Consider the following 22189-nt stretch of genomic DNA (forward strand, 5'->3'; position numbering starts at 1 on the left):
GGCCCTGAGTCTGGGCAGCAGCTCCAGGGGAAGAAGGGAAGCAAGAGACAGGCAGCACCACGATAAAAGTACAAACAGGCTTTATTTCAGCACAGTATCCCGCAATCAAAAGTCCCTCCAGACCCCAGGTTGCCCCTGCCCGAGGGAGGAGAGCGCAGCCCCAAGCCGGGGCAAGGAACAACGCCAAGGTGAGGAGCAAGGATGGTGGGAGGTGGGGGAGCTGAGGTGCTGGGGCTGGAGCCCTCCTCATCACCCAGAGGAGTGCAGGCTCTGCTCCCTGCCCAGATCCAGGGCTGGTGGTGGGTTTTAGGGTGCCTGGCAGGGCCTAGGCTGCTGGAAAGGGCCAGAACAAGCTGCAGCAAGTGCAGAAACACACCCGGCATGACTCTGGACCCCAGCATCAGTAGAGGGGAGAGGCAGCAGCAATGGTGGGAGGAGAGCAAGAGCGGCAGAGGGGCACACGCTAGAGACACAGGCTGCAGGACCAACACTGCCCCAGAGCAGGCAGCTCTCCCCTCCCCACCCCTGCCCCAAACCCCACAGATGTCCCCCCACAGGCAGGTTGGGGTCAGAGTGGCCAACGGAGCCAAGAAAGAGCAAGAGGCGGCAGCTGCTGAACCATGGGAGCCCTTTTATTGCACAGCCGCGCAGGGCATAGCCCCCTCCTCCAGCCAGAGGTGCAGAGACGCAACCGCCTGCCCCAGGGCTCAGCCCAGCCCAGCCAGCAGAGGCACGGGGCAGGGGGGACGGGGCCCTGAGAGCAGGAGGGAGCCCCACCATGTCCCCTCTGGTCCCCACACAGGCCCTGCCGCAGGGGCCAGGGCAGGGCTAGGGCTAGGGCTAGGTCCTGGGCAGTTCAGGCTGGGGGCATAAGGCGATAGAGGCCACGTACCATAGCAGAGGACTGTGCCCAGCTCAGCCAGACGCTTCTGCCCCCCCGGCCCACTCCAGCCTTCACCCAACCCTCAGGCAGAGCCTATGCCAGGAGCTAACAGAACCAAGGGTACTTTTTGATCCCTCGGGCAAGCAGAAGAAGGGGTGAGAAGGAGGCAGTAGACATGAGAAGGCAGTGACGGGCAGGAGAGCCAGGGCAGCACGGCCATGCCGGTGCTCCAGGCACCATGATGCCTGCACAGACTGGCCCAGTCCTCTCCCCACCTCTGCAAAAGGGTGTCCCCAGCTCCAAGGGGCCAGGGCGCATCTCTGCTGGGCAACGCCGCCCCACATCACGTCTGTGCCAGCGAGAGCTCCTCCAGGCCTTCCTTCCCCAGCCGGTACCTGGCAAGGTCCTTGCGGGTGACCATGCCCACCACCTGCCAGGAAAGGGACAGGGTACAGCCCACACTGGCATGCAGAGCCTGGGGACAAGGTCCCCCCCCACCCCTGAGGAGCCTAGGCTGCCCGCACATGGTGAGCAGGGACTCACCTCGTTGCGATTGTCCACAACCACCAGGTGCCGCAGTCCCAGGGCTCGGAAGAGCTTGAACACCCGTGGCAGAGATGCCTCCTGCAAGGTAGAGTGGGGCTGCATGGGCTGCGGCATCCCCAGCCAGCACCCATCACCCACCCGTGACACCTGGGATGCTGGGGTGTGGAGGGGTCCCTGGCCATTACCTGAGGCACAGTGTAGGGCGAGGGGTTCATGAACTCGCTGAGGTCGATCATGCACTCGCGCTCGTCCTGAGAGACATGGATGGACTGGATGGGGGGGAAGCGGGGGTAGGCGTCCCGAAAATCCTTCAGCTTCAGCCGCCGCTGCACCAGGCTCAGGTTGGCCCTTTCCACAAAAACCTTGGGAGGAAAGAGACCGTCGGGGACTGTCCTGCAGCACCGACAGGCACCAGGGCCGGGGCAATGCACAGGGGCAGATGAACCACCTGCAGAAGAACAGCCTGTTTCCCGTTTACTCAGGGTTTGTGAGCCCAGTGGGGTGCAGGATGATGCTGGGATAACCCCAGCATGGCACAGCAGCCCCCACCATCTCCCTGCGTGAGCTGAGGGAGATGACAGGGACCCTCTGCCAGCTCCGCCCAAGCAAGGCAGGGAGCAAGGGTCCTGAGGCAGCAGTGGGACAAGGGCAATGGGGCTCAGACACAGCCCAAACAGCCTCCACACAGCATCACCCACCTTGTGCTTCAGCAGGACAATGAGCTGGGAACGCAGGATCAAACCCCGCAGTCCTGCGACCTGTGACAGAGCACTGTGCATGAGATGGGGCCGGGAAGGAGGGGGGAAGGCAAGGGTAAGGGTCCCACACCATAGCCAGCCCTTGCGTGGCCAACCCCCAGCTGTATCCCCTCATAAGCAGCACCCAGCCCACCTGCGTGGCATCAGGGTTGCTCTCCACCACTGGGAAGCCATTGTGGTTGGAGGAGGTGTCGCTGAGGATGTCCACAACCGTGCCCACTCGCTCGATCCTCCGCAGGCAGGTGACAGGAGTGCTCATGACCTCCCTGCAAGGAAGGCTCGGTGTGAAACACAGCCCCACAGCAGCATGCCCCAAATATCCACCCCAATACACATGCCTCTGCAGCCCTGATGCCTCCGCTGTCCCCAAAACCTGCCAGGGACATGGGGAGGAAATCCACTGCAGGCCATGTTCCCTGCTGGGGAAGGAGCTGGGCTGGTGGTACCAGGGGACAGCAGGCTCCCAGGACCAAATTTTGTCACCACCTCCGTTTCCAGCTCAGGCCAACAGTGTGGTCAAAAAGCTGCCACCCTGGGAGTCACGAGCGTCCCCCAGCACACCTACCTGGCTGTGAGGGAGTGGGACGTCACTGGGGCTTCCCAATGCAGGAAGGGCACGCTCTGCAGCTGAATGTGCATGTCATAGAGCCCCTGCAACGAGAGGCAAGCCATCAGGAGAAGCCTGCTGAAACGCTGAGGGGTACAGCCAGGCAGCAGCTCACCTCTGAGAGGGAGCACACACTTGTCCTGGCCCCCCTATGGCTCCCCAGCATCACCAACGCTGACCCACAGGCTCTCGCTATGTCCTGATGGGCACACCAGCCCTCACCTCCACAAAGTAGTCTCCCACAATCTTTGCCGTCATCAGCACAAGCATGATAGGGAAGCCATAGGTGACATTGCCTGTTGCCTCCATCATGATGACCGTGAGACTCAGTGTCATCCGCACTATCCCACCTGCAAGAGACACCCAAGGGGTTTCGGGGTTTAGGAGGGCAGGGAAATGCAGGGTGAGAGGATAGCAAAACACCCGAGGCCCCTGAGTCTCTGCATGGCAATCCAGGACTGCCCAGACAGGCAGGGGTGCCCTGGATGAGTCCAGCCCTCACTAGTGCCCCAGCACTACCTCTGCTTGGCAGGGTCATTAGGAAGCCGACAGCCAGGCTGAGCTTCAGCTGGGGAAGAAGCTGCACCAGGGAAGCAGGGATTGCTTTTTTCCATGCCACCTTCACGCCGACATGAGCAGGTGGTGGCCAAGACTGCGCCATGGGGAACTCACCCAGCTGCGCGGCAGCTCCCATCAGGGCGTACTTCCCAGGGTCAGCCCAGATCTGAGCACAGGAGAGAGAAGAAGCTGAGTTAGCTGCTGTCTCCAGGGCATCCAAAGATAGCGGTCAGTGCCCTGGCCCCCAACCCCCCCTCCAAAGTGGGAGAGAGTGCCTGAGGCTGCCTGCACAGCTCAGCTGCTGGCAGGGCTCTGTTGGGACACAGGAAAGTCCAGACTCAGCTCAGGAAGACATCAAGTGGGGAGCCAGCCCTCTCCAGACTGCTGTGCCAAGCTCTTAGCCAGCTTCATGCACATTGCCTGCACATGCCACCTGCCCAGCGGCGAGGGAGGAGGGCTGAGTGCCACGGCTCCCACCGCCCAACACCCCTTCCCACCGAGGACTCACTGAGCCTTTGGTCAGGTACGACAGGGAGATGCCGAAGAGCCTCCCCCAGGCAGCGCCGATCAGCAGGGAGGGGATGAAGACCCCTGCGGACACCGTGAGGCCATAGGTCCAGCAGGCCAGGAAGAAATACATCAGGGTGAACATGCCCAGTGTCATGGGGTTGTAGGAACCTGAGGTGGAGAGAGAATGGAGAGTCAGTGCTGGTCCCGCAGCCCAGAGGACACTGCCATGGGCTGCAGCCATGGGAGAACAGACAGCAGCTGCCCCAGCGTGAAAGCCCCTCTCATCGGGTACACCTCCTGCCCTGGCAGCACAAGCGTTTCAAACCAGCTCTTTAGGTTGTTTCTGTCCCCTCAAGGGCCCCACCAGCTGGCCAGTGCTATCCCAAGCCCTCCCATCCCACTGAGTCCAGCACGCGCCTTTCCTCCATCTCGCGACCCGTGATGACCCATCCCCTCCCAGCCCTGTGGTTCCCAGCCTCCCATGAGGCAGCGTGACGAATTTCAAAGCCCCGAGGGACCACCAGTGCTGGAGGACAAGGTCAGGAGGACAGAGGTGAGCTGGCAAGGGTCCTATTGCCAGCTTTGGGATCAACTCAGCAGAGTAGGTCCTGCAAACCCCCTCCCATCCCGCAGCTCCCACGGCTGCTCCGGCCAGTCCCAAGCTGCCCCAAGGCACAGGCTGTACCATCACAGCAAGACCCTGCTGTCCCCAGCACTCAGCCTACTGCTATTTTAGGACTGCTGAGCAGCTCAGTCTAGTTTAAGAGTACTTTGCAACCTCTCCTTCAGAGAGAGGTCAATGGACTGAAGCCCTGAGCCAGGGAGGACCCAGCACTGCAGGGAGCAGCCTTGAGACACAGGACGATCATCACTTGGCTTCAGGTGGCCAAGCTGCACTGTCTGGGCTGACTGTCTAGAAATTTGGAGCTGTCTGCTCCCTGCCCACATGGAGCTGAGCATGAAACTCAGACCAGCAGGCAGAGGGCACACTGTCCTTATACTAGGTCCAAGGGAAATGGGAGCGGGAACCTGGGAGCCACATTGCATTTCTCAAGCAAATCCAAACCCCAAGATCCACCTCCACAACTTGCCCAGAAGGTAAAGTCATTCTGGGGCAATAGGCCCTGCTAATTAAGAAAACAGCCAGGGACATTTCCAGGACAGACTTCAGACAGCCAGCGAGGGTCATACATGCTCCCACACAACTCACAAGCAACAGCTTGCAAACATGCACAAACAAAACCAGGTCCTTGTCCACAGGCTCGCAAGACCACAGCCCTTGGCCGAGCTCGTAGGTGCCACCAGGTGCAGCATCCATCCCTCCTCCTTCCACCACCACAGGAAAGGAGCAGGCACGGTGCTTGGCTGGATCCCATTGTGCCCGCAGGGGGCTGTGCTGATCATCCCCTGCCTCGTCCCACAAGCAGCCACGGAACAGGCTGGCCACCTCACACAAGCCCAGCCCTGCTCTGCTCATGTTCAAGGACCTGCTCGCCGGGTGCACAGACCTGGAGGGTCATGGAAGAGGTTGACGACGCTCTTCTCAGGTGTGTTGAAGAAGGCAGTGGCCATGGAGTTGTACTCTCCATCAGCACAGAAAAGCTGAGGAGGAAGAAAAGAGAGGGTTAGAAGTGGCAGATCTGGGAAGGCTGCCAGGCTCAGAGGAACGCGTGTCGGCGAGGCAGCAGCTCTGGGCAGCAAGCACACCAAGACTGCGCTTGGGTCTCCAGCTCTGCTCACAGTGGAGGGCATTGACTGGGAGGTCCAGTGCCACAAAACCCAGCAGGGTCTCATCTCCCTGCTCAGCCCTCAGCCTCTGCCCAGGCTCAGGGTGCCCCCCACTTACCTGCAGGGGATATGCCACCGTGCTCCCCTGGATGGGCTGGCAGTCTCTCGAGCAGTAAATCATGACGAACCCCACAGTCGCTGTCACTGCTGCCACCAGCATGGCCTCAACCACCTGGAGGCAGGGCCGGTGGATGTACCTGTAAAGGGAGCAGAGGAGTGAGGGTGTCACCCAGGGGTGCAAGCAGGATCACCCGCAGCCTGGCTTGGCACATCACATCAGGCATACAGACAGGCTGGCTGCCTCTGCTCCCTTCCCAGATCCTGCCAGGCTGTCCTGCACTCTGTCCTCTGGCAAAGCTGTCATGGTTACCCAGGGCAGGAGGCCAGCAGCAAGAGCAGCTTTGCCCAGCCAGCTCCAGCAGACCTGCCTGCCTCCCCTGCATGGAGCCGGGCACAGCTCCCGTGCAAAGGTTGGCGTGATCTGGCTGGGGGGACAGGGCAGAGCCAAGCCCAGAAAGCTGCGGCCCGTGAAGGCCCAAGAGGAGTGACGCCCTGGAAGCTGCTGCAAGCCCTTCACCGCTCCACCTCCATAGGTCACCCCTCCCTGAGGCCACAAGGCTGGTCCTGGTGTTTGAAAAGCTGGTGACAAGTATTATCTGTGCCAGGCTGGGCTCGGGTGGCTTTAGCAGCTCCCTCCATTCTCTTGTTACTCTCAGAAGCACATAACAGTCAGGTCTGTGCAGTGTTTGCACTCCTTTGGGCCCTCGAGTCACTGAAGGGAATACTTAGCAGGGTCAGAGCAACGGTAGGATGCTGTGGGTCACAGCCTTGACTGCAGGCAGCGAGAGGCACGTGGCATCTTTGCCTCCCAGCGTCCAGGGGCTGCTGTTGCTCACGTTAAGTGTGAGATTACAGCCTTGCTCTGGCTGGGCATGGTGCTCTGAGGGAGCGTAAAATGTGCCAGCCAACCCATGTCAATCCCCTTAGTTACCCATGAGCTCTTACCTGATCCGGAACATCGTTAACCAGTAATTGAGGGCATTGAACAGGGCCCCGAGGATCCCGCCTGTGAATGCAAAAAAGCCGTGAATGAAAAGCTCAGCATGAAGGTCCCAGGCTGTCCTATGGCTGCCCAGGACACAAGGAACCTGTGAATCACAGGGAGACATCGACAACCCATCCAGCATGACCAGCAGTCCTGGGACATGTGGACACTGTCCCTGCAGAGACAGCTAGGACCTGACACCAAGAGGAGCCAAGCACCAGCAGCAGGGTGGCCAGGGGCCAGTGTCACAGCCCTGGCACTCGGGAAACAAGGGACAGGCCAACTCCGCAGGGATAAGAGCAGCTCATTTGAAAGCAAGGGGCTGCCCATGACTGCGATGCACTGACCCCACTCAATGACTTTAATCCAGGTACTGCAAAGGGGCTCGCCTTTGCTACAAGGGTAAGGGTTGGGCCAGGATCCAGCTCTCATCCCCGTGTAAGCCCCACAGCCTCTGCTCCAGAGTTTAATGGATTTCACATTCTCCCCAGGAAACTGGATCCTAAAGCTTTTTAGACCCAGACAGAACAGAGGAAATTATTCAGACTGATCAAATTGAAATAGCAGCACTCTCTTACCAACCACTCCCATAAAGATGAAGATAGGAATTTCCTGGATCGTGTATCCCATTTTCTGCAAGCAAGAAAGAAACGGGTTTCAGATCTCCTGGCCCATCTGCAGCCCTGCAGCTGGTCACTGTCTGCTGGGACAGCACGAGCCTGTGCTGGCAAGCGGCTCCCAGAGCTGCCCCAAAGTCTCCTCTGGACACCCTGCAGCCCCCAGACCCAGCAGTGGCTGCAGAAAAGCCTTCTGCTGGGATTGGTGGAGCTGGGATCTGGCCAGACCCCACAGCCTGCTAGGGCAGAGCCTGCCTCAGCCCCTGGGTGATGATTTAAGACAGACCGGTGACTCCAAGCTGCCATGGGTTGCTTCTAACCCCCCCAAACAGAGCCCTACATGGGGAGTATCTGTGCCATACCTCATTATCAAACCTGCCGAAGTTGATGAGCCCAGGGCTGGAGAGATCCCAAGCATTGCCATGGTAAACACTCAGGACAGAGTTCAGAGTGAACGTAGAGATCATGGAGGCAAAGAACTGGAAGGAGATGCAGCCCAGAGTCACTGCCAGATGCCTCCAGCCCTGCTCCCTCACCACTTGCCCCCCGCACTACCTCGAACCACCCCCTCCTAGGCCCTTGGGTAGGGCTTGGTACCCACGGTGTAGTGGGGACAAGAAGCCACATTCCCTGTGGCAGCAACTCTGGACAGCTTACACCAACCAGGGGCTTGCTCCTCTTTTCGCCTTTCCGTTGCCCCGGAGCACAGCCCAAGGCTGCTCCCTTAGAAAGTAGTTGGCAGCAAGATGTTGCTCAGCCAGGTCCAAATTCAGCCCCTGACAACCAGGGCACAGAAGGGGAGCTGAGATACTGTTCCCTGGGATGTGTTACACATGGCTGCCCAGCTGGGGCAGGGATGGCAGGAGGCCTGGGGCTGTGGGGCATCGGGAAAAGGCAATGCATCACACCAGAGCTGGCAGCCCTCAATTTACTGCTCTTGCTTTCCAGCACTTACGATTCTCCATGTCAGGAACTGGTTCCAGAAGGAAGCTCCTTCCTCCAAGCTGAAGAGGACACCCCCTGGAAATGCAAGGCACAAACACCTTGACAAGGGGCACGTGCCACAGACCCTTGGCTCACAGCACCAGCTGAGGCACCCAAATTCATCCCAGCCCACGTGCCCCACACTGCGCCGGACCTCACAGGCTCCAGCGAAGGGACCAGCAAGCCCACCAAGCCATCAGTGATGTACTGGTCGCAGTGACTGCCTTCCTCCATTGCAGGGAGGCAACATTTGGGATCAGAGACAGATGACCCCCCTCTTGTCTTCCCAAGACCTGCGTGGCATGGCAGGACAGCTTGGAGCTGGGCTGGGCACTTTGCAGGAGGGCTCCTGCAGTGCCCTAGGCAGATCCTGGCAGCTGCCTGCATGCAAGTGGGAGCAACCTCCTAATGAGATCCACGTGCAGGTACACCACTCAGCATCAGAAAGCTAAGATACATACCCACGGGGGCACCAAACGCAGCCGAGACACCAGCAGCAGCTCCAGCCGAGACAAAGTCCCTCTTTTCCGTGTCTCTGCGGAAGTACTCGAAGATCTGAAACACCGAAGCGAAGGCAGGTTTAGGGCTGGCCACAGGCATGAGTTTAGGGGAAACACAGGGTATGCCATATATGACCCCAAGTCACCAGCGTGACCCCGAGGAACAGCCCGGTTTGGGCACAGGAGGGTCACCTGCAGTTCAGCCCCTCAGCACCAACCTTGAAGTCTCGCTTTAAAGATGTGGATCTTCCCTGGGAGATCCCAGCAGCAATCACCGCTCCAGAGTGAATCATGGGTCCTTCCTACAGGCAGGAGAGCAGAGTCAGATCAGAGAAGGAAGAACCCCAGGGACAGTCAGGGATGGTTGAATGCTGCACACCAGGTCGCAGCCCTGAAGAAGCTGGCCAGGAGGATTTTCCTCTGGGAAGCAGACCTTGCCATTTTCCCCCCTTAAACCCTCGTTCTAGCAAGCGGCTCCTGTGGCCACCTCCTCTTCCCAACAGCACTCTCTCCAGCCGAGGAGACAGGGGCTTCCCTTGCCTGCCTTCAATCCCAGCAAGCTAGAAAGGTCTCAGGGGGGCACACAGGTCTCCCCCATCTAACATTTGCAGGGACAACCACCGATGGATGTAGGCTGCTGCTCTCCTGCCCTCAGCTGAGTCACACACAGGCTGGCTCGGTAGCACCACACACCCTGGGGGCCGGCACTGCGTGCCCTGGGGGCTCCCCAAACCTGGCCACGCCACAGTCACCTTGGCCAGCACACCAGGGAATAAAACTGGGAAGTCTCTGCAGCGCAGGGCTGGTGACGGGCTGTGGCACATGTGCCGGCAGTGGGTAACAACATGCTAGCATCGTGCCAGGGAGCGCTTTGTGCACATCACCTTCCCAACGGCCAGGCCGCCGACCACCGAGAGGATGACTCCGCAGACTTTGATTACCAGGGTCTGCAAAACAGAGACGACAAGCACAGCACATCATGCGTGTGGCACAAGGATCATGACTGCAACACCCACGGGGGACACAGACCCAGCCAGCCGCAGGGGCAGGAGCCAGCGACCCTGGTGAACTTGTGATTCTCAGCCCTCCATTGTGGCAACAGGGTTGGCCAACTTGCTTCTTGGCCAGAGCAAAAAATTACTTAAGGCTGCTCTTCCCAGTGCCAGCTGCCGATCCCAGGGCAGGACATTTAACTGCCTGACACCGGGGGGAACAGCTACGGAGCCGGGCAGGGCAGCAGGGTGGTCAGGAGCTCGTACCAGCTCCTCCTCTGCCGCAGTGCAGGCAGGGACCACCCCATCAGGACACAACACGCCCAGGCCAGCCCAGTGGAGGGGGCCCCATCACAGGCAGAAGACACGCATCCCACCACCTCCCGCTTCCTACCTTGAGGCGGACAACGTGCGGGATCTTCACGCCGTTGAGATAGCATTTGATCTGGGGAATGCCGCTGCCAGCTGCGACGGGCTGCAGGGAGCAGGGAGAGCATGAGTGGCTGCCATGTACAGGATGGGGACACGCTGGCCACCTTACCCCTGTCTCTCAGCACAGGGCGCACCAAGCACACCCTTGGGTAAGCTCAGAGATGAGGCCAAAGCCTATCTACAGGCTCTGGAGGTGGGCTTGAGGGAGGCACCCACTGCCTCTAAGGGCAAATATGGCAGGGAGAAGGAGCTGACTGGGTTCCTGGGGGACACTAGGGTGTTCCCACCACCATGCCATGGCAAGAGGCCCAGTGCTGCAGAAGGCTCACGCTTGGTGGCCAGGGAGAGCAAGTGTAAAGCCACAAGGAAGACACTGCCGACTCAGAGTGGCCCATAGGGAGCCATCGCCCCCTCCCAGCCATAACCGGCCCCAGTCTCTGGCTTGTCCCCCAGACCACGTCCCCGAGGCATCCAACCAGCCTGCTCTCTGCTGGCACTCACGTAGCCCCAATGTGGAGAGGCCAAGCCAGGACCAAGGCTTGCGAGAGCTGCGCCTGTGCCCAAGGCTGGAGCACACCCTCTGCCCCAGGCTGCGGCTGCCAGCGAAGGCCAGCACATCCCATCAGTCTGACGAACCCAGAGAAACTCGACAGCACAGCTGGAGCCAATGCCGAGGAACTGGGGCTACCAAGAGCCAATTTGGCAGAAGTATATTTGCTATTACACAAATTTGCATGTTTTGTGGAGATGCGATCCTGCTTCCCCCATGTAAGGAGCCATGGCAGGAGGTACAGAGATACCCCAACCCAGACCAGTTCCAAACACTTACCTCTATGAAAGCAACGATCATGGAGCCCACCATCACCACGCTGGCATTCAGGGTGGCCCAGAGCAACAGGGAGAAAGACAGGCCCCCTTTCTCTGTGAACTTGTCGATGTCTGGGGAAGCAGCTCAAGGAAAGGCAAGTATTGGTTGGGTACCATCCCTCCCACTGTGATAATGCGTCGCTAAAACGCTTCTTCAGCTGTGGCAGCGCAGCAGATCCTGTGCTCTTAGAGCAGCAGCCTGGGCTGCTGCAAGGAGCCTCCTCCGTTACGGCAGTGCCCAGCCACAGCTCAGCCCCACAGAGCAGCCAGGCACTTGGCAGCACCTTGGGCGGCAGGGTCTGTGCTGACAAACCCAGGCAAGGAAGCGCTGCCGCCTCCCCCAGCATCCCTCTCACGGCTACCAAGAGCAGAGATCCCACAGCTCCCAGCTGGCTGGTGGCCACAGCTCCATGGGAGGATACTGCCCTTCACCACCCGGTATTTCAGCCCAGCCAGGTTCTCCACCACGATATCGATAAAGCAGGCGACGAGGCCGGTAAGGATGCCGATCATGGCACAGATGACCCAGCGCTTTATCTCCACCGTCCGGAAAGCCTGAGGGGCAGACAGCCGTCAGACCCTGCTGCCACCCAGCCCAGCCCCTGCCAGCATTGAGGGGACTCAAACCCACCTGGCCACCTTCCCCAAAACAGCCCTAAGCCTGGGCAGCTCCAAGGAGAGCTGCCCAGGGAAAACCAATTCTGGCTGACCCAGGATTGCAAAGCCTGGCCACAATTTACTTGCCCCTCTGTGGGATCCCTAACAGCAGATGTGCTTTTCCAGCTTGCCTGCCTCCGTCAGGCCCTTCCTGTTGGGCTTCTTGCTGTGGCACTGACTCCCAAAGCCCCCAGGGCAGATGCTTCACATGGCTCCAGAAGGCCAGGGACCTGCCCTGTGCTGCCCAGCAATGCCACCAGGCACACCCAGGCTAGTTCCCATTGGCACCATCCTATGCTGGGTCCTTGCTCTTGAGGTTTTACAGCTTTTCACAAGCTGGTCAGTGCCCATAAATCCACCCCAGCTCAAGCGCTGCTTTAAGCACAACCTCCCCCATCACAGAGAAGCCCCCCAGCAGCCAGGCAGGGGGAACAGCTTCCCTGGGCCATCCTGGCTGCGGGGACAGTGGGCAGCCAGGTCACAGCAAGACTCACTGCGTGGTTTATCCTCCTCTCCTCCTCCAGGAACAGCTGGTTTTCACTGTTGTCATAGTCCAAGCTCTAGTTCAGGAAAGGGAGATGATGTTACCATCTAGCACAGGGGAAGATATTCCACACCCCTGTATCATTTTCCTCCCTTGATCTCGCTCCTTCCCCATTGAAAACCCCCTAGCTGGGCAGCCACGAGTCCTTGCCCCATGTACCTTACCTGCTGCATCCCAGGGAGCAGAGCTGAGACCGGGGGAGATGGGCGCTTACCTCATACTTGAGCGACAGGAGCTTCTCGTTGTGGGGGATCTCATTGGGATGCTGCCGAGGGAGCTCCGTCTCCTGCAGGACGTGATGCATGAGTTAGGATGGCCAGGTCCAAGTCCAACCCTCCCCTCTGCTGCATAACTGCTGGTTTAACACTAGTTTTTACACTCAGGAGAGGCAGTGAGGACTGCAGAGTGCAAGCTGCCTGGCAGGCTGGGATCTGCGATGATTTTCCACCAGTTGGTGGATGTATGGGATTTAAGGCAGTTGGAACAGGCGGTTGCGTGTGCACCCTCACCCACTGCCTCTCCACCTCCGGGCAGGACATTTCCCCACGAGCAGATGAGGGGTTTGCCCGGCCGGGTACCACGCTGCCATGTTGATCCGGCATTGCCTCCAAGCGTCTCCGTGCTCCGGCTGAGGGCAACCTTTCATCTCGGCAGGAAATTCCTTCAGCCGAAAGCAAGGAGCTATTTCAAGCAGGCTCACGTTTTTGGGCAGAAACCAAATTCTGTTTCCCAAACGCCTTTGACCGTGCAAGCTGTTCCCAGCTCCAAATTAGGGCATTTACCAAGGATGCCGGAGGGGCCCGTGGGGCAGCAGCACCCCGCACCCTTCCCCAGCCCCACGTTACAGCTACAGCCAAAGCAGGCCCAGCCTGTCCTCTGAGGCGCTGGATTAAGACATATTCCTTCCCATTTAAGAATTCCACAAGAAATATTTAGCAAAAGTCGTCGTCTTGTTTGCTCTTCCTACAGCTCTGAAGCTGAGGCAGAAGCAACTGGGGAAGAAAAACTTTTTGGGGGTGGGGGGGGAATAACTTGAAACCTGAGAGTTTTTGCAAGATGCCCCCTCTGCCGCCTGTCCTGTCCCCAGGGCTGAGATGTCCCCCCCCAGCTGCTGTCACACTGCTTGTGCCCTCCCCTGCCTTCACACCGAGCTGGGCAGCAGGCAGGAGAAGCAGCTTTAAGGAGCTCTCATGGCAACAAGGAAGAAATCCCTTCCCACCCCACCCGCTTGTGCGTTTGCGCCCGCGGGAGGAAGGTCCCTGTGCCGGCGAGCTGGTGCTGCCGCCCAGAGAGGTGCAGGGGACCGCGATGTCCTTGGGCCAGTACTGCGGCTAAGGGGAAGCGGCGACAGTCGAGGCAGAGCAGCAGGCAGCCCATGCCACAAAGGTCACCCAGCCCAGCAGGAAGCACTGGAGCCCTCGTGGGACAAGCAGGATGTGAGCGGGGGGGAACAAAAACAGCCGTTAGTGCCGTTAGTGGAAGAAGGGAAGGGGTCTCGGTAATGGCGGGCCCCTTTCTGTGCCACTCACCAGCTCACGGACATCCTCGTTGAGGTCCACATTGCTCAGCTGCCCGATGCGCAGGAAGGAGGAAGGAGTGAGCTGAGGAGAGAAGGAAAAAATGGGGTCAATTCCTGAACGCGCTGCAAGCCTTGGCAGAAGCAAGCACGCGGGTGCTTATGCTCTGCCCCCCTCACCGAGCTCTACCTGCCCACAGCCCGAGTCCCCCAAAGCGCAGCACCCACAGAGGACTGCTCTCGGAGGACACACCGAGGAGGTGGGACCCACCACCCCAGAGGGAGCTCGAAGCAGCAGCAGGGTTTGGGCAAGCCGCTCTAACCTGTTAGCTGGCAGAGCTGGCTCACCCAGGAAAGGTGCCAGCCAGCAGTGGCTCCTTCAGGACTGGCAGCCAGCAGCCCCGAGAGCTGGCGGCAGTCACCAACAGCCTCTGGCCGACAAGTGCAGCACCCCAATGCAGCAGCCATGCAACCAGCAAACCCATGCTGAGCAGCACATTCCACGCTCCCTTGGAGCTGGGGAGGGACAGACCCCCCCAAACAGAAGGCGCCATCTCCACAGTCACAAGCACACCAAGACATGCCGGGGCCATCCCCCCAGCTCGCGCGCCCAGCCAGCGATAAGGGACGGCCAAGGGCACGTTTGGCTCTGCCATCTGCTCCACGGGAGCAGTTCCCAGCCAGGGAGATGAGCACATCGGTGTGTTTGTCTCCCTCCGAGCAGCCAGGACCGGAGCGATGGCTGGGCTGGCTGCCGGCCAGCACACAGAAGAGGAAGCGGGGACACCGGCGCCTCTCCGAGCCGGCCCCCGCTGCGATGCTGGGAAGGAGCATTTGCATCTCCCTCTGGGGAGCAGGTTCTCCTTTCGCTGGTGACCACTCGGGCTTGTTACCGGCAGTGCAATTGCATAACACGGGAGTTTTTTGGACTATCTGGGGCACCTCTCATCTCCTGGCCGATGCAGGCAAGGGCTTGGGCTGCAGCCGAGCCCCCCTCCAGCTGGGCAGTGCCATGAGGGGATGCAGCACAACCAGGCAAGCTGCTGTCACCCCTCTGCCATTGTGAAACACAGGGACGCGAGCAGCACTGTCACTAAGTACAGCCCAAACATCATTTCTCAACCTTAAGATCTTCCCCTCCAGAGCCTCATCCCTCCCTAGCTGTCAGGCTAAAGGACTGGAGAATAAAAGAGGGATGGCAAGCAACGGCGGGGCCCTGGCATGTTGGTCTCTCTCTGCTGGCAAGCCAGCAGATCCGAGATCGAGCCCCTGCTGCTTTAATCCCCACCGATCCAGTCTGGAACGTGCAGGCCAGAGCGGCCGGGAGCCACGCACGTCACTGCAGACAAAGAATATATCCCTTTGTGTTTGCAGCCTGACCTATTTTCCCATTTCTCCGTCTGCTCCACGTTCTTATTCACTCCCTGACCTGCAGGCAGGTTTCGCCCCAGCTTCTCAAACCCTCTTTGGCGCCCTTTTGTCCTCAGCAGCCTGAGCTCACAGGAGGGGCTGAGCACAAAATGCTCCATGCAGCTGTTTTTGGACACTGGTTTGGTGAGAGCAGCCTGGGCTTTGGTTCTGGTCCGCGATGGCTCCAGGTGGACCCTTCTCCTGACAGTCAGAGCAGACCACTGCAGGCTCCTACGAACAGGGCACACCCAAAGCTGTCACCTCCCTGCGGGGACATGGATGGGAACTTACGCTGAGTCATGAGCTGGAGGCAGGAACTGCCCGTTTCAGTGCCCACTGGTGCCCAGCTGCTCTGGTGGCAGGCAGAGGTCCCAGCTGGGCCCCCACCATCCTGGGGAGGGGGGAAGGACACGGTCCTTGCCCTGGGAAAGACAAAGCTGAGACCTTGCAAGTGAACCAACCTCCATCTGGCTTCATGAAGCACAAAGATTTAAGGCTCCTATTAGATGCCACACATCCAGGGCAAGATCAAGGCAACGAGATGGAAACGGTCACTCATGCCATTGTCCCCTACTCAGACATGGGCTCAGACCTCAGGCACCAAGACCTCAGACAGGACCAGTCCTTTGGGGAAATTCTCCTTCTGCTAGCCATGGGGATCTGCAGAAAGACCAAACGTGGCTGAACTGGTGACACCCCCCCAGACACCCCTTCCCTATGCAGCAAGTGGCTAGGGCACGGCAGTTCCAATCCCAACAGATTAGGCAGCAGCAGAACCCAAGCACAGATGAAAGGAAAGGAATTGCAATTGAACCTGAACTTTGTTAGACAAACAGCATGTTTTTAATATGCCCCACAGCTCCTCCCCCTAAGTCCTGGCATCCCTCTGGCATCCAGATGGGCTGAGCCGCTCTGCGAGCGGAGGGCTGGCTCCTGTCTCACCCAGCACAGGGATCACATGCCAGGAGGACAGGAAAAAAGCTACTTCCACCAGTGCCCAACTTTTATAAGAGTGACAAGGGGGATTCAGGCAGCCAGGAGCCAAGACAGAAGGTTGTTTGTGCACAGCTCAAAGATTCACCGAGCACACAGACAGTGCTACCCTCCTTTGGATGTTTTTCAAACTCAGGCCAAGACAGCTGCTGATCTCGGGTACATATGATGTTGGTGTGACCGTGGTACGATTATCTCCACATAACAACATGCACTGTTGCCAAAACCCAGAGGACGCAGATGAGTTAACAGCTCTCCTGTCCCAGGAGAGGCTCTTGGGCCAGCTGAGCCTGCCTCCAACTGCAGCACACGAACAGCAATGGCACCCAGCCCTCGGCACCTGCCCCGTTTGGGTGGTAACGCTATTCCTTACCCATTTTGAGCTCTGCAAAGAGATGCCTGGAAACTTGATCTGGACCAAAACTGCTTAACATCTTTGTCAGCAGGGCAGTTGGTACGCTGGCAGGCAGGGCTGCTCTTAGAGGGACCTCACCAGGCTGTAGGGAACCCCCCAAAGTTCAACAGAGGCAAATACAAAACCCTGCACCTGGGATGGATGTGCCCCAGTGGTTAGAAAGCAGCTTTGCTGAAAAAGTCTTGCAGCAAGCTGGTGAACAAGTTGAAGAGGAGTCGGTGGCACAAACCTGCAGTGGAGGTGGTTGACCACCTCCTGGGTGGTGCAAGACCATAGCCAAGAGGTCCAGGGAAGAGACGCCATGCCTCTGCCTGGCACATGCAATAGCACACCTGGGACTTGGCATCCAGTTTGGGCTTCCTGGGACAAGAAAGGCATGGAGACACAGGAGCAAGTCCAGCAAGACAGTCAGGGTCTGGAGCACATGGGTAAGATGTACAAGGAAAGCTGGTGCTTCTCAGAGAGATCCTCTTGCCATCTCCGGACACCTAACAAGAAGTTATATAGAAGACGGAGCCAGACTTTCCTTGAAGCTTTGCACTGATGGGACAAGACGCAGCAGACGAAGCTGCAGCAAGGGAACTTCTGCTTAGATATCAGAGACAAATGTTCACCCTGAAGGTGGCGACACACTGAACCTGGGGCCAGAGAGGGTGCAGAGTCTCTGTCCTTGGGAATACCCAAATCACCACCAGACATGGACCTGAGTGACCTGGTCTAAAGAATCCGCTCTTAGCAGGGGCTGGGCTAGACACCTCCTGAGGCCCCTTCTCCCTTCATCATGCTGCCACCCACGCCAGCACTGCTCTGAGCAGACGAGAGCAAATTCAGGATCAATCTCAACAAGAAAAAAATCTGGCAGATCTCAGCCACCATCTTCTACTCATGCCCCAGAAGGATCATCTCCAAGGTCGGGCAGTGGCAGCTGAATGCAGATACCAGCACCAGCCCAGAGCATCGCAGGTCGGGGTGGGAGACAGCAGCACTGCTGCCAGTGTCCTCATTTGGCAAAGTTGACAAGAAGCCACACTGCTATACATGATGCCACAGCAGTGTTTTACCTCCAAGCAGAGCAGTCAAAGAGCAATCCCTGTTTGTGAATAGCAAAACGACTTCAGTCAAGGCTAAAATGCCACAGAACCAACCCGGGCTGTGTGCACGGTGACCTAGCAGTGCCTTCCAAATGTTGCTCTGAAGAACTGTAAATAGGGAGCATCTGACTGCTCCACAGCCCATTTCCACAGGGATGAGCCAGAAAAGCCACTCCCTGCAGGACATCACTCACCCCCAGCGACCACCACCTGGCATGAAGACACCCCCCCATACGCTGCCCCTTATCACCATCCTGCTGCTCACTAACGAACTGGAAGCACATGGTTTTCTGTTATCAATGAGATAAAGCGTGGCGCAGACCACATCAGGAGCCCACAGCAGTATTGCAGAAGCAGCAGGAGGGAAGGAAGAGGATTCCCAGCCCCCAGGGCCCTCTTGGCTCCAGTGCGCTCTGCGAAGGAGCCCCCGGTACCTGCTTGGGTGGGAAGAATGGCTCCAGGCTGCAAGGCTGCATCACCGGGTGACTGGCAGGGGAAGCCCTGTCACCAGCTATGGCAGCGTATGGAGGAGATGAGCTGCAGAGCTTTTGAAATCCCCCTTCTCTGACACACACCCAGAGCTGTAATGGGCTTCAAACCAACACAGCCATCGTCCCTGAAATGCACCACACCAGGAGACAACAAGGCTCCTCACCTCCAGGCCCATAAGGTGGGAGAAAGCGTCCAGACTCTCCCTGTAGCGTCACCACTCAGCTACGATTTTGCTTCCAGCCTTCCGCTGCCACTCCAGGGCACAGTTGCTCCTTGCCCCAGGAGACGCCGTTATTGTCCTGGCCCACCTGCCTTTCTCCGGGCACTTTGTCCCACGTGGGCCCTCTGCAGAGGAGCAGCGCAAGGTTAAAGCGCTGCTGCAGTCCCCGACGATGTGAGCACCCAGCAAAAGGGACTGGACTTGCTAAAACCCCTCTGCTTGGGGAAGCTCCTGCCACCACCCGAGGACAGTGGCTTTCCAGGGAGGCCAGCTCCAGGCTCCTGGCAGCAGGCAGGCAGGGGACAGGCAGCCTCTCTGCCAGCACCCAGCAGACACGCAACCTGCAGCCCATCCGTCAGAAATCGGGGCTCACCCAGGGGACTTCTCTTTTTCTCCCTCCCCCATCAAGATTTTCCGATTGCAGCAAGTGTGGCAGCCCTCCGGCATTGCCAGCCAGCCAGAAAGGCTGCATTTTGCACCCTGTTACTTAAAGTAAAAGAAAACAAGACCAACAACATCTAGAGATGCAGAACAAACACACAGGGGTTAAGAAGGATGAGCCACTCAGCAGCTGCAGCAGCCTGGTCCACATTTTGGTGACCACCTGCCCACACCCACAGTTCCAGGCACCCTCTGGAGCAGGAGAATTATACCAATCCCAAAGTCAAGGCGTTTTAGCACAAACACAGAGCATATCTTCGATGGGTAGTGAAGGAAAAGTGTTCTCTTTCAAAAAATGCCTAATGATGGAAATCCACTGCTCTTACTAAAATTGTCCACCCACTTTTCAGCCTGAGAACCGACATGCACGGCTCAAGAATGTGGGAAAGGGGCAGCCCGTGGCAGGCGTGATGGTCAGACACACAGGCAGCCTCTCGCTTCTCGATATACTCGAGGCACTAGAAAGTCCTGGCGAGAGGACGAATGCTCAGTCAGCTCCAGAGCAGTGCTCAGCTGGCCCCAAAACCAGAGAAGACCTCAGGCACAGCCCTGTAGCATCCCCTCTATAGTCACAGGCATGTTTATCCAGCCCCTCCTCACCTCCCACCCATAAGCACTCAATCTCAGTCTCTTGCAGCAGTCGGTTGGGGAACTACAGACCTGTGTTTCCTTTTGTCACTTTAAGATCATTTCCATTGAACAAGCATCTGAGAAAGGAAAGAAGCTCCGCTGGGGACATTTTTATTGTATTACCACAACCCAAGTTTAAGTCTCTTGTGAGCTAAGCAGCTCCAGTCTCTCTTTGTTCTCTGCCAAAGCTGTCCTGCCTTCCCACCTCAATCAATACGACTATACAGCATCTAGGTCAAAGGACCATCTGAGGGAGAGAAGCAGGTGCCCTACACCGAAAGGCAACCCCAGCACTACTGTGACAACCCAGCCACCACTGCCAGGTCGGTGCCACTGGCAGGGGTACCCATGGTCCGGGCAGCTGTGGGTTCAGAGCTCCAGCAAGGTACTTGCTCTCCTCCTTTGCTAAGGAAAACACCACATAGCGCCTTGTCACCAGCCAGGACCCGAGCTGTCTGTGCTGTGAAGGGACACAGTGACAATAAATCAGATTGGCAGTGCCAGGTCTCCACCACCAACTGCCCCTGCTGTAGGGTGGCTCAGGCATTTCTTCCAAGCCACCAGGAACACCCTTTCCTAACTGACCTGCAGCCACGAGATCTGGTTAATCCTTATTTTAACACCCTTCAGACCTGCAGAATTCACCACGTGGTCTTTAAAGACAACCCATGCTGTAAATACACAGGGTCCTGTTGTACCGGCTGGGAAGATTATTTTTATTTTTTACACCAGAACAGCTGCAATGGCGCAGGCAACTTCTTCCAGCCGCCATGCCCTGCTCCCGCAGTACCACGTTAGGCACCTCCAGCCTAACAAACCCTGCATTTCCCTCTAATTAGCCACTGTTCTGACTTGCCCAGGAGCAGGGCAGCACAGAATCACGTTCAGCGAGACATCCCTGCTAACAGCTGCCAAAGGCTGGCACCGCTCCTCCCTGTCTCTGCTCAAGTCTCCCAGCAAACTCTTCACAGGAAATTCAAGGACATCACCCGGAGGCACCCCCTCTCTCACCTGGTGCTGCCACAGAAGTGCCCCGTGGACCCAGAGTGACGTCCCGCCCAGACCATGACCCTCGCCTGGCACGGCCTGCCCAGCCACAGCTTCGCTCTGTAACAGGCACCGAGTGCCTTGGCCAGAGCCATGGCGTACTTCAGTTAACTGCACTGCATGTGGAGGAGAGACTGCTAGGCAGACTGCTTGAGTAACAGCCTCGGGGTACACTGGAGAGAAGTGTCTCTTCAGTTAATTACCCAAGATTAATTTGCAAGAAGGAATTGGCCTCCCTGCGTTTGCAACACGGCCCACCCTGGACTTGCTTTTTGCCAGCGTAGTTCCATCCGTACTGCACGATGTCCACCACCACGCCAGCATTAGAGATCGGCGTGTTTGAGCCCGACCTGTTGGCTTGGGCAGCAGCCACCTGCCAGGCAAGGGACTCTCCTACAGAACAATGTTTTTAGTAGGAAGGAAGAGGGCAGCCCCAGCAGGCAGGAGCAGGCCCCTGCTCAGCGCGAGGTCCTGCTGGCAGGGACGGCTGAAGAGCGAGCAGGAGCTGGCCCCGTGGAGTTGCGGCGGGGTCCTGGCGGGGCACCGGCATCGTCGTGTGCCAGCACCTCGTGATGGGAGCCGGCCTTGGCGGGACTGCCCAGCTGCACGGCAGGAGCTGGGCAGTGAGTCAGTCCCCACGCTCAGTTTTTCCCCCACGAGTGACCCGAGGGCCCATGGCTCCCTCCCAGCTTCTCCCCACGCCGGGCCCTGCCAGGTTCTGCTTTCCCTGGCCTGGGGGAGCCCGGAGGAGCCCCAACCTCCCCCCGGGGCTGCTCAGAGAGCAGAGCCCAGGCACCCCGCGGCTCCCTGCCGGCAGCTGCCGCCCAGCCCCGGGGCAACGAACACGGTTAAACGCTACAAGAGAGGGGGACGCGGACACGACCCCAACTGCCGGCCCCAGCCCCCTTCCGGCGGCCTCTCGGCGCAGGAAGGCCCGGGACGGGGCAGATCCCCCCTCCCACCCCGGTGCGCCGGTACCCACCTGCCGGGTGCCGGCCGCCGCCCCGGGACCGGTGCCGTTGAGTAGCGGGGTGGTCTCGCCCGCGCACTCGTCGTCGTCGTCGTCGTCGTCGCGGTCGCGACCGGACCAGGACACCTTCTTGGCGACGTTGGCCATGCGGGGGGGGGGGGGGGGGGGGGGAAACGGCGGCGGCGGCAGCAGCGCGCACCTCCGCCGGCCCCTGCCTCACCGGCCGGTCATGTGACCGCGGGGCCACCACCCTCACGTGAGCGCTACGGCGGCCGGCGGGGGCCGCCCCGCCCCGCGGCACCATGGGAGTTGTAGTCCCGTCCGCAGGACCCCCGCGCCCCTCCCCGGGACAAGGGGCCGGAGCGCGTCCCCCGAGGCGGCCGCGGGACGGGCCGGGGACGGGCTCTGCCGCGCTGGGGCCTGACGCGGGCGTGACAGCGGTGACGGCAGCCCGGGAGGCTGCAGGACCGCTGCAAGGCCTTGCCCCACACCGGGCCCGGCCGCAACCTCCAGCTGTCAGCTGTGGCCGGGCAGCAAGGCCCCGCCGACCCCGGGGAACACGGGGCTGGGGGAGCAGCCAGAGCCGGTGCTGCTCCTACTCTCCTGGCAGAGAATTTCGCAGGGCAGCCGTTTGGGAGTGTTTTGTGTGCTTCACCCGAGCCCCCCAGAGCAGCAC

General features: G+C 59.1%; 1 protein-coding gene across 2 annotated transcripts; it reads right to left on the minus strand.

The window, feature by feature from the left end:
- Window positions 1–63: 63 nt before the first annotated feature.
- CLCN7 (chloride voltage-gated channel 7) lies at window positions 64–21734 on the minus strand. 2 transcript variants are annotated; one of them, XM_030002227.2, is made up of 25 exons: window positions 21526–21734; window positions 13818–13889; window positions 12503–12574; window positions 12239–12304; window positions 11510–11642; window positions 11050–11159; window positions 10183–10263; window positions 9681–9743; window positions 9015–9098; window positions 8758–8851; window positions 8268–8332; window positions 7675–7791; window positions 7274–7328; window positions 6656–6716; window positions 5709–5847; window positions 5371–5464; window positions 3861–4030; window positions 3467–3518; window positions 3017–3144; window positions 2753–2838; window positions 2321–2453; window positions 2128–2187; window positions 1615–1791; window positions 1427–1507; window positions 64–1313 (listed from the first exon to the last, which is right to left on the minus strand). In XM_030002227.2, the coding sequence occupies exons 1-25, from the start codon at window positions 21658–21660 to the stop codon at window positions 1227–1229; spliced, it is 2415 nt and encodes an 804-aa protein (XP_029858087.1). In that variant the 5' UTR covers window positions 21661–21734; the 3' UTR covers window positions 64–1226. The 2 variants fall into 2 exon arrangements, with proteins under 2 accessions (XP_029858087.1, XP_040976254.1); XM_041120320.1 differs by lacking the exon at window positions 7675–7791.
- Window positions 21735–22189: the final 455 nt, after the last annotated feature.

Source organism: Aquila chrysaetos, chromosome 25 (assembly GCF_900496995.4).
Source record: "Aquila chrysaetos chrysaetos chromosome 25, bAquChr1.4, whole genome shotgun sequence".
NCBI classification, from domain to species: domain Eukaryota; kingdom Metazoa; phylum Chordata; class Aves; order Accipitriformes; family Accipitridae; genus Aquila; species Aquila chrysaetos.

What these genes read in the sequence shown, in the direction of transcription:
- CLCN7 (XM_030002227.2), bottom strand. Translation starts at nt 21,660, where the DNA reads ATGGCCAACGTCGCCAAGAAGGTGTCCTGGTCCGGTCGCGACCGCGAC. An exon ending in CATCTTTATGGGAGTGGTTG is followed by an intron (nt 6,717 to 7,273) that starts GTAAGAGAGTGC and finishes TTGCATTCACAG; the next exon opens with GCGGGATCCTCGGGGCCCTG. An exon ending in TTGTCCTGCTGAAGCACAAG is followed by an intron (nt 1,792 to 2,127) that starts GTGGGTGATGCT and finishes TTTCCTCCCAAG; the next exon opens with GTTTTTGTGGAAAGGGCCAA.